The following is a 14,672-nucleotide window of genomic DNA, read 5'->3' on the forward strand; positions in this document are numbered from 1 at the left end:
AGACTCTTTTCTTCTAGAGACCCTAATCACGTCTATTACTATTTCGTTATTTTGTGCGGGTGATTTTACGGATTCTACCGATTCTGCTGATTTTCAGGCATCCGAGATTGAATAAAATAGATAAATATACAGGAATCAGAGATTCTCTCCAACTTTTCATTCAGTAGTGAGTATTCGGAACTCGCCTAAATCACGTAATTGCTTGATAATAGTAATCAACCTCCCACTTTTAAGATTAATTGTCCTTTTTGAGCCATCCTACTCGCGTGAACGTGAAACGGGACCTGCGATTTATTTTTGCTAATTTTAGGATAGAGAATAGAGAATAGAAAACGAATAGACATCTCACGAGTCAGCCCGATTAACTTCACGAGAAAAATTAATAGTACGTTGAAAAATTGACAAAAAGTGAATGTGATAAATTTGACTCGTGCAAAGGTCCCGGGTGCTCGACTTGCTGCGTAATTGCGTTTAATCTCGCGTAGAATTTAGATTAATACATAATAAACTCTTGTGTAAGACCCGTTAATCTGTTGAGATAGTATTGTAAGTACAGCGATGTTTTCTCAAGCCTAAGTGTGTTGACTGTCGTTTGCGGGATGGACAGTCAGGTGTGCGGAGACGGCAGGCTGATAGACGTGATCGACGAGGGCTGGCGCAAGGAACGTCTGCCCATCGACGACATCTCGACGCCAGTGGCCGAGCTGCCGGACCCTGAGAGCGACAACGGCGACTCCCACATGACGTTGAAGGAGCTGGAGCAGAAGTGGAACAATCTGGCCTTGAGTTCTCTCAGCGACAATCATCTGCACTCTCCGACGCCGTTGCACAACTAAGTATCACGCTTCCAGTGCCCCCGAATGCTGGGAAGCTCGTCAAGTTCAATTGTGATCCTTGATACCCTGTCGCTGCGCCACAATGGAATTTCCGAAGACCGGCGAACGCTGCTCGGTGAAAGATTGTAAACTGTTGGACTTTCTGCCGTTTGTGTGCGAGCATTGTCGGGCCACCTTCTGTAAAGAGCATTTCAATGTGGTGTCGCACGAGTGTTTAAAAACAGAGGCCACAAGATCCATTGTGGAACAATCGGCAAGCTTTCTGTGCTCCAAGGAGTCTTGCAAGGATGCGTCGCCAGTCGAGATGCCCTGTGTCAAGTGCAAGCAGCATTTTTGCGTGACGCACAGGCACCACGGATGCTTGGAACCCAGCGAAACCGAGAAGACGCAGAAACTGAAGAAGTGGCAGATACCAAAGAAGCAGTTTGCAGAAGCGAAAGCTATAGTGGATCAACAAATCGCGGACAGTCTGAGGAAATCCAAGAACACAACACTGGCAAACAAGGTTCTACACGTTATGTGTACAAAATAGGATTTTCATGTAAACCCAACGCAGATTTATATAAATCTTCCTCCGTTCGCAGGTACAACTCATGCGTGTCAAGTGTTCTGCGATTGGTCCTAAAAATGTGCCGACGAGCGAGAGAAGTTACTTCCTCGTGCATTTGCCGCTCACGGTTAAAAACAAACACATAGGTACGTCAAAGGGCGCCTACGTCAACATGCACTGGACATTTGGCAAATGTATAGATTCGATCGCGGACACGCTTAAAGTTCCCAACAACAACAATACTGCCACCGCGAATAAATTGAGACTCTTCCGCCATTCTACCGGAGATCTGATATGCAGCGAGATGGACACACCGTTGACAAAATTATTTGAAGACTCCGCTGTTTTTGACGGGGAGCGAGTTATCTTGGAATATTCTGATAATGTACCTGATAATGTAATAGATTCGTCTTTGTATAAATAAGTATCGTACGTATGGTACTTTGGTGTAGTGAAATTTCTGCAGGTAACAATCCACTAATTACGCGACTATTGAAACAGCGTGATGAACGTGCTTGTGATATATGGGATTCGATACGATTCTGTCGACATAATTTTGCCTTGTCGGTAACAGCGAAAGAACACAGCTCTTAGAATAATACTTGTTTATTACAAACTAGAAGGTTTTATATTGGTTTTACATTTATCCTTGACAAAGAGACATCTAAATGCATTAAATAAACCATTTATACCAGATTATTGTCAGATTTGTTTAAAACAGAATTGCAACGATATTCTGACTTTGGCACTGGACGTTTCCTGTCTCATATACACGAGTTATGCTAATATAACGACAGAGAAATATAAATTAGATATATTGTGTTCAAATAAATGTGCGCTCATGATTTCATAATACAGATATGGCATCGCATACACTACAAGTGAATGAGAATTACCATTAATAATTGTCAGTATCTCGTAAGTTCAACAGTGCACGTACATCCACTTATTTATAGAAGAATAATACATTTGTAATTTATCAATTACGAAAAAGTTGCTTATATACGTGTTGCTCTATGTAACAAACGCGTTGAATGCTTAAAAATATTTAAACGATAGAAAAAGAAATCGAAACAATTCGGTTTGATTTCTGCCTAGCTTAGCGGAGCAAATTAATTTATCAAAATTCATTTATACAGATGATATTCTAATCTCCAATTCATTATGTTCTAACTTACATATCGCGATGGAAGTAACAGATGCAAAAATGTGCACACGATTATCGTTATCTGAATTCTTACGAAACAAGCTCCTATGTCACTTATTAATAGTACATCAATATTAATCATTAAAACAACTTTACGCCAGCATGATGGAAAACGATTGAATACACTGCAATGAGTTATCTCGCGTCTCAGAGAGATAATATCAGATCCGAGTTTCTTCAATTGAAATAAATTACTGTTGCCTATTGCACGAATATTGCGTATTTCGTGTTGCATTGCACATGGAAAACGAAAAGAAAAAATTTTGAAAAATCACAAATCGATAGAAGATATAACGCTCGAGGAAAACAGAGGTTGTGTTGCAATCATAAAATTCTGCGATTTTTCTATAACACTATGACGTAATGCAATGTAACTTAATGCATCGTGTAGCGTAACATGCTCAGTGAAATGCATATTACAGTAATTCATCATGGTAAATGTCTCTCTCACTTCTGTCTTTAACGCATTTCGAGTTACCAGTCGCATGTACAAGACGAATGCATTAATCGTGTCCCGTGCAGCATTCGCAAGAGCATGATCGCACGACACGTAACTCGATGCATGCGCGAAGCATTTCGAATCATGCAATTAACTATGTAAGCAAGAAAATGTGCTTTCCTGAGTATTAAAAAGAACCTTTTTGCCGCCGATTGTTAAATGCACAGGACACCATTTCTGCACTCGCGTGTGTAATATAATCTCTATGCAAGATCTTTATCGACGTCTCCGATCGCGTATCCTCTAGCTTACGAAGAAGGCTCGTCAACCGCCGGCGACGTATTATCCTTTACTCACGTACTTGTGAAAATAATTCTTGAAATAAAGAACGAGTTTGATGAGGGACAAAATGCACAGTATGTATAAAGAGATCGCAAAGAGGATGAGAAATGCCATTCGCGCGTTTATATTTGTCTCTGTGTCCTGCGATCCGCGCGATCGGCCGCTGGCCGCCTGCCTGTTGGCCAGAGAATGTATCTGGTAACGGTAGGTGGCCTGAAGTCAAGCTCAGGAGTGCCAGCGGGACTTCTGCAGCTCGATTTGGCCCTCCAGCGTTTTCGCGAGGTAGATGACGAAGAGCTGGCTGAGCGCGATGCCCAAAGCGATGCCAGCTATCGTATAGAGATTACGCTCCGCCCAGCTGCGCACGATCTCGATGCATCCGCTGGTCCACACCTTTTTACTCGCTTCCGACACTGGTAACATCTGGACCTTGTAGCCACACATTATATTTACAAGCCCGCTCTGAAAGTCCAATTGACGAAATTGTATTATTTCTATTCGGTGTTGGGTGACCCTTGATTGTCTTTGATTTTCCATGCATGAACATAGCAAAACGATGTACGTACGGATATATCAGTAGCATTTATGCAACAAGAGAACGGTACACCGCAACGTTCCACGCTTGGGCTAGTACAATTGAAATATTCATTCTTCCCCCAATCCAGGTATCCTTCTTGACTCAGGCCACAGCATTTGAACTGCAACGTAACATTTTATGAATATATTTCGGTGTACAAAATTGGATAACTTGTAAAGTGCCTCAACAGGAGACGTAGGATCCCTAGTAGCATATTGCATTGACCAAACATTGGCTGAACTTCAATGCGCTATGCTGCTAGGGATTGAAATTGCACACTATTTTCGTTGTGTTAGTTTTGGAAAGCTATACGAGCAGCCATCTAGTAAATAAAAAATGGGGCGCTACACAGTACAACGCGTTATTATCCAACCGTTTTAAAATACAATCTCGAAGGATGGATTAGGACTGAGATTTCCACAGTTGCTCCGAGTCACCGCAAACAATCGTTGATTTTCGTACAACGCTTGGATAATAACACGTTGAATTGTACGAGAAATGTATCTCCTTGTCGTTACGAATAATTTCATCCGCGGTCTTTACTTCTTGCTGGCCAAAGTCGATGAAGTTCTGCAGGTCTGGGTCTTCCCTGTACGTCTGAATGATTTTGTCCGTGAAGGACTCCTCCAAGAGGGACTGCAATGTGTGCGGGAATACAAAACCGACGATCGCCACACCCATCTCCAGGAGGAAGAACACCAGAAGACACAGCGAGTACTGTAAGACAAAAAGTGAAATTCACGGCGCTCGAAGGGATTCGCACTTTCGTTTTGCGCACGGATTTTACGAACAAATTTAAGAAGGCATGTGTTTTCGCGAAGAGCTCCCACGCATCCGGCGAAACTAACGACAAAGACCACTCCGCCGGCTATCAGCATCACCAGAGAGATATTCAGGACCACATCGTAGACGTTCTCCACCCTGACGGATCCGGTCGCCTGCCATTTGTCCACGAAGGCATAGAGGCCCACGCCGATTAGCAGTCCACCAAACAGCTGGGCATAAAGAAAAATTGTTTCAGTCTACCATCACCGTCTACCGTCACCATCGTCGTTTTTACATTGATCGTCTGTAACTCTTCTATGAGATCTACATGAAGGCACTTGGAGGTAACGCCTCAAGTAAACTGTTAACAACTGGCGGATTCGAGAGCGACACAAACGCGTGTCCGCGCCTCTGGACAAGACTGCGCATTTCTGTCGGCGCGTACGCGGCGGTGCGCGGCGCGCGTGAACGCGGAAATAATCATCTTCTCACCCAGAAGACGAAATTCAGCATGAAGATCATGTACTTGACGCACGAGCTGACGTACGTGAAGTTGTTGCTCCGCCTGCGATTGTTCATCATCGTGTCGCAGGCTCGCAGCGGGGACTCGCGCGGATCTCACAAAACGTTCGTCGTCCTCGCGAACGGATCCTCGACGCGGCGGCTCGCTCGCTTCGCCTCGCCTCGCCTCGCCACGCGCGCGTTGCTTTCAATTCACGGCGACGCAGCAGCACAACCTATGTTGACGCATACTCCGACTCTCCGCTCGGTCCGCCATTACGACGTCTCCTGTCGCCTGTCACGATTGTCACAACTGTTCCTGCGTTCCGGCGTTTCATCGGCGCGGGTTAGAATACGAGTCGCAATCAGCTGTCCGTCCGTTCCGCGTTCCGCGACGACGACGGCTCGCCAGGGGCTCATTCACGAGTCGTTCTCTATGGCGTGAACTCGTCGAATGTTGAATTCGCCAGTGGACTTTTTTTTACTTCTCGCGCCGAAGAAAAAGCTCGGGATCCGGCACGATCGGCGGCCGCGTTTCGAAAACGCGGAAAATTTGGAGTTTCTGAAACTTTTCCACCGTGCGGTCAATTAACGCGCCTAAAAAAAAAAAAACTTCCCCCCGAACAGAGGAACGTGGAACGGAACTGTTTCCAGACGCTTCTCGAAGAGCCGCGAGGCGAGGTGCAGGGCGCGAAGGAAATTGTCTTAGAACTCGGAGCCGAGTGTCACGTAAATACAGCAAATCAGTCAACGCTCGAGAAGAGACGCGATGGCATCGATGCAGGACAGTAAGTTCGGCTCTCGAGATTCTTCGGCGAAGCCTTCGACGGGAGATGCTTGGCTTATAGGTTAAGACAGTTGTTGCGTCGAGTCCCGACGAAGGTTTCGGCTCTAGAACAATGGATTTTAGATAAAAAGTTTCACCCTATGTCTCTCGCGTATAGAGCACGTCAGTTTTAACCACTTTGACAAAAAACGGGCACTCGGCACGAAATAACGAGGCTTCGCTAACCTAACCTATACGGACAAACAGTTTTCCATTTACCGACACAAGTTGACGTAAATGTCATTTTATTATCTTATCCTTGTTCACTGGGTGTTGAAAGGGACAGACGCTTGTGTCGCTAAATGGAAAGCACCAAAAGAACATCAGTGTATCCTCTCATAGGCCGGTATTCATAGTCGATTCTTAAAGTGCATAAACACACGCATAACGAATTTGATTAGTCCATTTTCTTGTGCATTTGCTTATAGGCTCCTCTGCTCCTTTAATATTAAATATAAGATGCATATTATAGAATAATTTTAAGAGAAGAATTAAGAAAAATGTAACTAAAATGCACTTGCTACATCAATACCTGTAATTTTTATCCTGTGACCACTTGCAAAGTTGACGACGAAAATTAATTTGATTCATTCAATTTTACAATCTCTTTGCGTGAAAGACAAGTTACGCGGCAGTAAGCTGAGAAAATGAATTTCAGGAATGAAGCTGAAACGCACGAGCTCGAATTGCGAGGCGTGGACAACGCGGGAACAATTGTGTCTCGCGTCGAGCGTGGTGAAGTCCGGGGATCAGAATTGGGCGAGCGTGTCGAGGTCGTTGAGGCCGTTCGTAGAGAAGGAGCCGCCTCGGCCCGCCGACTGGTTCTCGCAAAAGTCGTGCGCCATGCAGTACGCGTATCTACTGGAGAATACCGACACGCCCAAGAGGAAGAAGCGGGAGAGCAGCGAGACCACCAGCGACTCCATAGTCAGAAAATTGACGCAGGAGAGGATAAGCGAGCTGACCCAGGCTCTGGTCCGCCAGAAGGAGGAGTATCTGCGACTCAAGACGGACATAAACCACCTCAAGTCCGACGCGGTAGGCAACGACAAGCTGGAGAAGATGTGGCTTGACATGCAGCAGGAGGAGCGCGAGACGGAGCAGAAGGCGCGGACTCACCTGGCGTGGCTGGCGAAGCGTCAGCAGCAACAGAAGCAAGAGATGGGCTCGCCGTCCGCCTCGAGCTCGCTCGCGAGCCAGAGTCGCAAACACGCGGAAGGTGCGACGGAGGTGGCGCAGGAGCTCGCCGCGACGACGGAAGCGTCGTCGGCGGAGAACGACGAGGAGAAGAAGAGCAACCGGGGCGGCAAGTCGCCGTTGCTGACGAGTCTACTCAAGACCCCCAGCCCGACCACTCAGACCGTACAGTCCTTTCCGTCCATTCCCCTGCAAATGAGCTCGCAGACCATCCCCAGTCTACGTGTGTCCAGCCCGAAGATGCTGAACACACAGCTGGCGCAGAACATGTCGGAGCAGCTGCAGAAAATGGTGACGACGGCGATAGCCAATTCCAGCGGGAACGCGACAGCAGAACGGCCGTCCGTCGACGCACCCACGCTCTCTAGGCTGCTGGAATCGCCGGCGAGTACAAAAAGGGGGTCTTTACCAAATCTGCAAACGACGTCTCTCAGCGCGATCACGCCCCATGCGCAGCAACAGCAGCAGCAGCAACAACAGCAACAACAACAACAACAACAGACGACCGCGGCCGCCGCTTCCTCCGAGGTGCACCGTTTCCAGCTAGCCGTGCAGCCGCAGGCTGGCCAGATTCAACAAGTGGCCGTTCACAGCGAAGCGGCAACCGCGACGACGATGTCGGCGGCAGCTCCGGTAACTGCCGCCGCTCCGGCGAACCTGCCCGCGTCGGAGAGCATGGTACAGATAATTAATCACATAGACGTGATGCGGAAAGACATAATGGCGGACGTGATGGATAAGGACGAGATAAATGACATCATAGACGACATCGAGGAGCTGATAAAGGAGGAGATCACCGGTAGCCCGCAGACACGAGACACGCTGGACACGAGTGGCCCGGCGAAGACGGCGACGACGACAACGGCGGTCATTAGCGGTCTTGCGAGCGTGCCCCAGCAAGCGACGGAGGTTCGAACAGCGGCGGCGGGACCGAGGCCGCAGCCAAGGGACGTGGACGAGGCCGTGTCATTGTCCGACTCGCCGCAGAGCGAAATGGCGATCGAGGAGATTGACTCCAGTACCTCGAATATCGCCGAGATCATTGGGACCGTCGCCATAGATCCTCAGGAATCGAAAATTATCGTCGCAGAGGCCGCGCCAAACGCGTCGGAGACCAAGTCTGAGAGTACTTGTGATAAGAGAACGACTTTAACGGAGAAACTCGTTTCGGAGATAAAAATCAACGACGAAGAGACTGGTAAGACGGAGGAGAAACAACTGGACGTCGAGGCCAAGTCCGTGGACGCTGCGTCGAGCGTGGAGACCGAGGAGAATGAATCTAAGCTTCCGGACGAAATGAAGGAAACGTTAGACGAGACCATGGCCGAGGAGGTCGAAGAGGAAGACGAGGAGGAGGAAGAAACGGAAGTGACTGCGCCCGATGACAAGGAATCCGGCAGCGTTAAAGAGCAAAAGGAGCCTACGGAAGACACTGAAGGTAAAAATAACGCAGGATTAGATCAATTAGAAATATATTTGGCAAAAATTACAGGGGAACAACAAGACGTGCCGTCCGCGGAGATCGTCAGCGTCTCTTCGGAGGTGACGAACGACCTGCCCAGTGCCGAAGATACAGAGAAGTCGCAGGATATCAGCTTGATCTTGGAGGACGACGAGAGCAGCCAAAGCCTTGAAAGTAAGAAGAAAGCAGCGGCGGAGGAACAGATCATCGAGAACGCGGCTGAAAGCGCCGAGTCCTTGGAATCGTTCAAAGAGGAAAAGGAACAGAAGATTGTCGTGGAGGTGAAAGAAGAGCCTTCGGTAAAATCACAGGCGGAAGGCGCGAGCGAGGAACCGTTGGAGATATACACGGACGAGTTTAAGAAAGAGGAGATCAAGGATTCCTCGGAGGATACTACGAGTCCTATCTTGCGGGATGCAGACGTCAAAGAGGAGGAGGTCGGCAGCGATCCGGTCGATCGAAACGAGGATACTACGCGTGTAACCATAGAGGAAGCGAAAAGCGTCAAGAGCGAGCCGGTCGAGACCGCGACCGACGCGGAAACAAGTATTAAGAAGACCGAGAGCGCGAAAGTGAAGACTGAGGAACCAAAAGCCGAAACGACCCTGGAAGTTACTGGCTCGTGCCACAAGAAGAGCCCGCCTCACGGTCCATCGGAGGAGGACAAGAAAGAGGCCGTGGAGGTGAAGGAGGAGAAAGAGGAAAAAGCGGACGTGAAGAAGAACACGGAGGGCGAGCAGAGCATGAAGAAGGAGATAGAATCCACGGTCGGGGAAGAAGCCGGGGAATTGGACGAGGAGGAGTCCTCGTTGAGCAAACTGAACAGCGGCCGGGCGATGAAGACGTATTCCAAGAAGCAGAACGTCGCTGTGGACAGCGAGCCGGAGAACGAGGGCACCGGGGAGGGCGCGGATTATCGCGCTTGGAAGAAAGCGGTCATGCTCGTCTACAATCGTCTGGCCACGCACAAGTACGCGTCGGTGTTTCTCAGGCCGATCACGGAGGACCAGGCACCCGGCTATCACTCGGTCATCTTCCGACCGATGGACCTGTCGACCGTCAAAAAGAACATCGACAACGGCACGATCAGGTCGACCATGCACTTTCAGAGAGACGTCATGGTGATGTTCCAAAACGCGATTATGTACAACAAGCACGACACGTTCATCTACAAAATGGCAGTCTCGATGCAGGAGGAGTGCTTGCAACATATGCAGGTAAAGTATTCTGTTGATCGGTCGTGACTGTAATTCATACTTTATCGCTTACTGCTGGCGTATCTAAAAAAGCTAGGACTGGAGGAAAGTGATACAAAAGTATTGTTAGAGACATGCTAGGCCACTTCGTTTTTTTTTCATATTGTATTCTCTTTCAGTGCGCATTTTATCGTATCTTTTTGAGCGCATTTCAAACTTTCGAACATCACCATTTCATTGATTTATTTTCAGATATTGGTACAAGCAACGGGAGAAGGAACGTTTCGGAGAGAGACCAGGACCGCTGCAAGCAGCAGCAGCGAGGCGATCGAGATCAGCCTTAAGCGGAAACGAAGTCACATCACTCCGAGTCCCCACGATACCGACAGTCCGCGCTCGAAAAAGCGCAGAAAGTCTGAGAACGACTAGGCCGCGTTAACGAGTTGTACAGATGTAAAGATACTCTCGTGCGTGAAAGCACTTGAGAGCGAAAGAACGGAATGTAGGAACGGAGAGACGGAAAGAGACATATATTTTTCAGGCAATGACAAAGTACATGCGTCGTGTACGAGGACAAGCCATTCCCAAAGCTTGAGAGAAGTTCATTTGTGATAATCATTGTATAAAGTCAATAGATCTCCCTCGTATTTTGTAAAGCTAGTTACGATATAACTATGCGTGCGACAGCTGCGGTAGTTGTAAAACAGTAAGCTGTGAAATTTAAGCGCTACGAACGTGACATTTTTTTCCCAATTAAAATTTTTCCTTTTTGACTATCTTTAAATATAATAAATTATATTAATATAATTTTATATATTAATATAATTATATTATATATTAAATATAAATTATATTAATAAAAAAGATAGAGAATAAGTAAACGTCTGTTTAAAAGTGTCGATTGTGCAATTTTGTTTCCTGCAAACGTGAAATAAACAAATTCAACAAGGGATTAGCTCTCTCTCTCTCTTCTCGAAATTAGATCTATAAAAAAAAATTATCGCGAATAGGTAAACCCGACGTGCCTGCGAGTCACGAAAAAAACACTACACACCTCGTATAGCTCTTAATTGCAATCCCGATCGACTATCCGAGTGCCGTAAAAATTCGCCAGTATGCCGAGGCCGCAATTATAAAATGCAATAAATTTGCGCGTGACAAATTGCGACGGTGCGCGTATTTGTATGTAAAACAAGAAGATGGGCTACTATTGCGCCTGGGGTGACGCGAAGATGACATGCAGCTCCGAGGAGGAGGGTTACGAAAATCGCACGTCCGACGTCGGAGAAAAGCGAGGACGCGCCTCGGACATCCATGGGGAAGCTGTGAGCTAGGCGAGATTAAATACACGATACTTTATGTATATTATAAGGACCAGAGAGCGATGTACGTGATGTTGAAAGCCACCAGCTCCGGCTCCACCGATCGCGGACGATACCGATCGGCAGTTCTGGGCGGAGGACGAGCTGAGCGGCTCGGAGTCGCGGCAGAGATCAGCCACGAGGAGGAAGCGTCGGCGTAGCGTCTCCTACAGGAACCGCGCCGCGAACAGGAGCCGATCCTGCATTCCCCGTTCCTCGAATTCCAGCTCCGATTCGATCCACGCGGAGACCTCGCCTAAAGGTGAACTTTAACTGATGTTTCTCCGCCTTGTACGTTCCATCGCTAGGTTCAAGTTCGCGTGTAGTAGGACACTCCTTGTACTCGATTGCCTGACTACTGGACAGGCACGCTTATTCAAATGTATAATTATCTGTGTCTAGTTTGCAGAATACGAAGACGTTGGTTGAACCCTAAAATAGGCAAATTCGGAAAAACATCATGCACAAGTGTCGAGAAAACGGTTTGTACAGTAAGCAAGGTGGTCTCTTCGGAACATCAGGCTGTGTCCACTTCTGACCCACGTCTCGAGAGACGTGAAGCGACCTTTTCGCATGTACGTCTTTACGAACGAGCGAACGACGTGTCACGGGGCATAAAGAAGACCCGAGCAAAGAGATCCCGCGGTCCGCCTAAATCTAAACAGAAGTAAAATCAACGATATCCCGGCGATTGTTGCTACAGTAAGGAAATTTCTTTGCGGGAAAGGTATAAATTTTATATGCATTCTACCATAGCTACTAATCGTCTTGGAGAAATCGAATTGTTCACAATGTGCGAATTCTTCGCCGTAACGGTCGAAATTCACAATTCAATCTGCAACATTAATTTAGGAGTTTAATTTTTTTACAGAAGGATTTAAGCGACGAGAGTCGAATGTTATTATTTGTATGTTAATATAATTGATCTCTTCGCTTTTTACTCTTATAGACCTTTACAGGGTTTTAATATCAACGACTTACGTTGACAAAGTTTTTTAAACATTCTAATTTAAACCACTTATAATTTGCGAGTCTACAATTGATTTTAAACTTATAGGAAATAATACACGAAGTGTACCATTTGAGGTTGGTCACAGTTTGTTATTTACATAATTTTGCGTTTTTACACTGCTCTAATGTCTACATTTTCCCCGCAGTTTTCGAATATTGTCCATCACAGTTACGTTTACTAATCGACAAAACAAGTGTAACGTATCGACGTCGACCTTCAAGCAACAACTTTGGATTAACTGAGTCAGTCACGACGCGTCTCTCGCACGATTAGCCTGGTTTCCCCTATGAAGCGTTTAAATCTGTAGAACTTGTCCGTGTTCTTCGGCTACTTGGTGAGTTGGTGGCTACTTGATGAATTATAGCATTAGTTATAACATTGGATCGTTGAATAAATAGAAAAATATCTTATTAGACGGGAATCTGGTAGTCAATCCTCAGGCTAGTGAACTCGGATCGAAGAATCGTTCACACGAATCAGGTACAATTCTCTCGGTCTGCAAGAAAGCACACCTTAGCGAACTTATCATTAACTGCGTTCGGCATTGCAAGTCTGACAATGAGACGAAGTGCAATTCTCCCTTTCCATCTCATTCTCCTCTCTCGTTCACTCGAATGCAAAAGAGTGCTGTAATTATTTTTCAAAATTATGCCTGTACTTATATATTATGTCTATGGCTTTTACACTGATAAGTAAGGGCCTGAGCAGAATGGCTGTCTTACACCCTTAAGACAATGCTTTGTTTTAAACCTTTGCTTGAGGTAACATACAAAACTGTCTTGTGTGTGTTGATATAATTGATTTCTTCACTTTTTACTTTTATAGACCTTTACAGAGTTTTAATATGAACGACTTACGTTGACGAAGTTTTCTAAACATTCTAATTTAAACTACTGATAAACAAAAGGTCGTTAACTTATTCTGGAATCGGTAAAAATCAACCAATTACAGTCAACTATTCTCTTAACTTTTAGCGGTGATTGGACAATTTTTACCGATTCCGGCATAAGTTAACAATTAGGGCCATCGCACACAAAATTGGGTGCTTTCCAATTGCAATATCCCTAAACATTTTCGTGCCACGGCGACACAAATGGCGTTCCAATTGTCGCACACAAATGTTGACATACTTCTACACATTCGTACTAGGGCTACTAGTTGGCTGTGTAATTTGTTTTCTAGTGACAAATAATAGTTACTAAGTAGGTACGGCGGCTACAAGTGGTCGGCATTGGTCGGCATGTTTCCTCGCTGCGACGGTACTATATAGGACGAAAAAGAAGTGAGCTTACGTCTGATATCACTCTGGCGCATAAGTAATACGGAAGTGGGAGGAGGGAAAATACGCAAGTACGGCGCGCATTTATTTTCTTTTTACTCAACAATGAACAACGGCAATATTTAGAGTATCATTGAGGTAATAAATATTTTGTATCAACATTGGGTGACGCGGTGTCGATCACCACCATAGATTAAAAAATACCAAGCATGGATACTATACTAGTTTGTGTACTCTCGGTGGTACACTCTGTTCCAATGGAGTCGTGCACATCTCGCGACACTTTGACCAGTATTCACAGTCCTTTCTTATATTTAAGATCATCTTAGGACGTCCAATCACCACCAATCACAGAGCCCGTATTTGCTAAACCCGTCTGTTTTATCGACATTTTTGTTTAGAATTAATCTTTTAATTGGCTTTATAGAAATGCAAAACTCTGTTACGGAATTCAAGTACGCAGCCAAATCTACATTATTCTGGTCGACTTTATATCAAAAACAAAAAAAAATTAAAAATTTTACTAATTTTTGGCATACTTAATGACGACAATATTTGCTTGATACAAGAATTCTACAACAAATATATACCAAATGAGACCAGACTAGTCTAGGGATAACATATAAGAACAATATCGTGCAATTAGAACTAAGATTAATAGCCTAGAAAAAAAGATTACTTCTAATTACCGCAAGTCTAAAATCGCGATAATCTGTTTCGTTTTGCAATTCGTTTATTTGCTTCTTAATTTATCGAAGGACACGTTTTGCAATTCGTTTATTTGCTTCTTAATTTATCGAAGGACACGAAATGGATAAGTAGCGGAAATCGTCCACTTTTCATCGCTCCCGCTTCGATCGCTTTAAGTGCGCGAGACAAGAAGATCCCGGCATTTCATCGGTCAATCATCAACATGTTCCAAAAGAACGAGGAATCTACGGTTGTCTATGTTAACAACAACAACAACAACGACAATGACAACAAGCTTCAGCAAGTTGCGATATCACCCTCGACGACGTCTAGCTGGAGCTCGGACGATGAGAGTGAGTACCAAAGAGAATGGATTCTCAGAACGCGAGCGTTAAGCCTGGTGCAGACTGCACGCAGCAAGCAGCAAGCGTC

General features: G+C 45.8%; 6 protein-coding genes across 12 annotated transcripts in view; 5 read left to right on the forward strand and 1 right to left on the reverse strand.

The window, feature by feature from the left end:
* The first annotated feature begins 6 nt into the window (after positions 1-6).
* LOC105559910 (anaphase-promoting complex subunit 13) lies at positions 7-922 on the forward strand. Of its 2 annotated transcripts, none has more exons than XM_012008554.1 (2): positions 7-166; positions 572-922. In XM_012008554.1, exon 2 carries the CDS (start codon positions 600-602, stop codon positions 834-836), a length of 237 nt encoding a protein of 78 aa, XP_011863944.1. In that variant the 5' UTR covers positions 7-166; positions 572-599; the 3' UTR covers positions 837-922. The 2 variants fall into 2 exon arrangements, with proteins under 2 accessions (XP_011863944.1, XP_011863945.1); XM_012008555.1 differs by having other exon boundaries at positions 599-922.
* Positions 835-1,827, forward strand: LOC105559909 (AN1-type zinc finger protein 1-like). Its single transcript, XM_012008553.1, has 2 exons — positions 835-1,341; positions 1,421-1,827. Exons 1-2 carry the CDS (start codon positions 919-921, stop codon positions 1,808-1,810), a joined length of 813 nt encoding a protein of 270 aa, XP_011863943.1. The 5' UTR covers positions 835-918; the 3' UTR covers positions 1,811-1,827.
* A 149-nt stretch (positions 1,828-1,976) lies between these two features.
* On the reverse strand, positions 1,977-5,512 carry LOC105559912 (tetraspanin-33-like). The gene is made up of 5 exons (XM_012008556.1): positions 5,209-5,512; positions 4,743-4,946; positions 4,495-4,668; positions 3,941-4,072; positions 1,977-3,836 (listed from the first exon to the last, which is right to left on the reverse strand). Exons 1-5 carry the CDS (start codon positions 5,296-5,298, stop codon positions 3,600-3,602), a joined length of 837 nt encoding a protein of 278 aa, XP_011863946.1. The 5' UTR covers positions 5,299-5,512; the 3' UTR covers positions 1,977-3,599.
* A 105-nt stretch (positions 5,513-5,617) lies between these two features.
* On the forward strand, positions 5,618-10,709 carry LOC105559913 (bromodomain-containing protein 8). 2 transcript variants are annotated; one of them, XM_012008558.1, is made up of 4 exons: positions 5,618-6,005; positions 6,702-8,678; positions 8,733-9,919; positions 10,151-10,709. In XM_012008558.1, the coding sequence occupies exons 1-4, from the start codon at positions 5,987-5,989 to the stop codon at positions 10,325-10,327; spliced, it is 3,360 nt and encodes a 1,119-aa protein (XP_011863948.1). In that variant the 5' UTR covers positions 5,618-5,986; the 3' UTR covers positions 10,328-10,709. The 2 variants fall into 2 exon arrangements, with proteins under 2 accessions (XP_011863948.1, XP_011863947.1); XM_012008557.1 differs by having other exon boundaries at positions 6,702-9,919.
* A 388-nt stretch (positions 10,710-11,097) lies between these two features.
* LOC105559933 lies at positions 11,098-11,718 on the forward strand. Its single transcript, XM_012008595.1, has 3 exons — positions 11,098-11,223; positions 11,302-11,521; positions 11,669-11,718. Exons 1-3 carry the CDS (start codon positions 11,098-11,100, stop codon positions 11,686-11,688), a joined length of 366 nt encoding a protein of 121 aa, XP_011863985.1. The 3' UTR covers positions 11,689-11,718.
* Positions 11,719-12,185: 467 nt separating this feature from the next.
* LOC105559915 (heparanase-like) overlaps positions 12,186-14,672 on the forward strand; it is an 8,250-nt gene continuing 5,763 nt past the window's right edge. The window contains exons 1-3 of one of the 5 annotated variants that reach the window (XM_012008561.1): positions 12,186-12,605; positions 12,686-12,751; positions 14,353-14,593. In XM_012008561.1, coding sequence (XP_011863951.1) covers positions 14,464-14,593 — 130 coding nt within the window. In that variant the 5' untranslated portion in view covers positions 12,186-12,605; positions 12,686-12,751; positions 14,353-14,463. Of the gene's footprint in view, positions 12,606-12,685; positions 12,752-12,790; positions 13,689-14,352; positions 14,594-14,672 lie in introns of those variants that run through there. The other 4 variants (XM_012008564.1, XM_012008560.1, XM_012008562.1 and 1 more) reach the window with 4 other exon arrangements.

Source organism: Vollenhovia emeryi, unplaced genomic scaffold (genome assembly GCF_000949405.1).
Source record: "Vollenhovia emeryi isolate VEMERY1.0 unplaced genomic scaffold, V.emery_V1.0 DF939249.1, whole genome shotgun sequence".
Classification (NCBI taxonomy): domain Eukaryota; kingdom Metazoa; phylum Arthropoda; class Insecta; order Hymenoptera; family Formicidae; genus Vollenhovia; species Vollenhovia emeryi.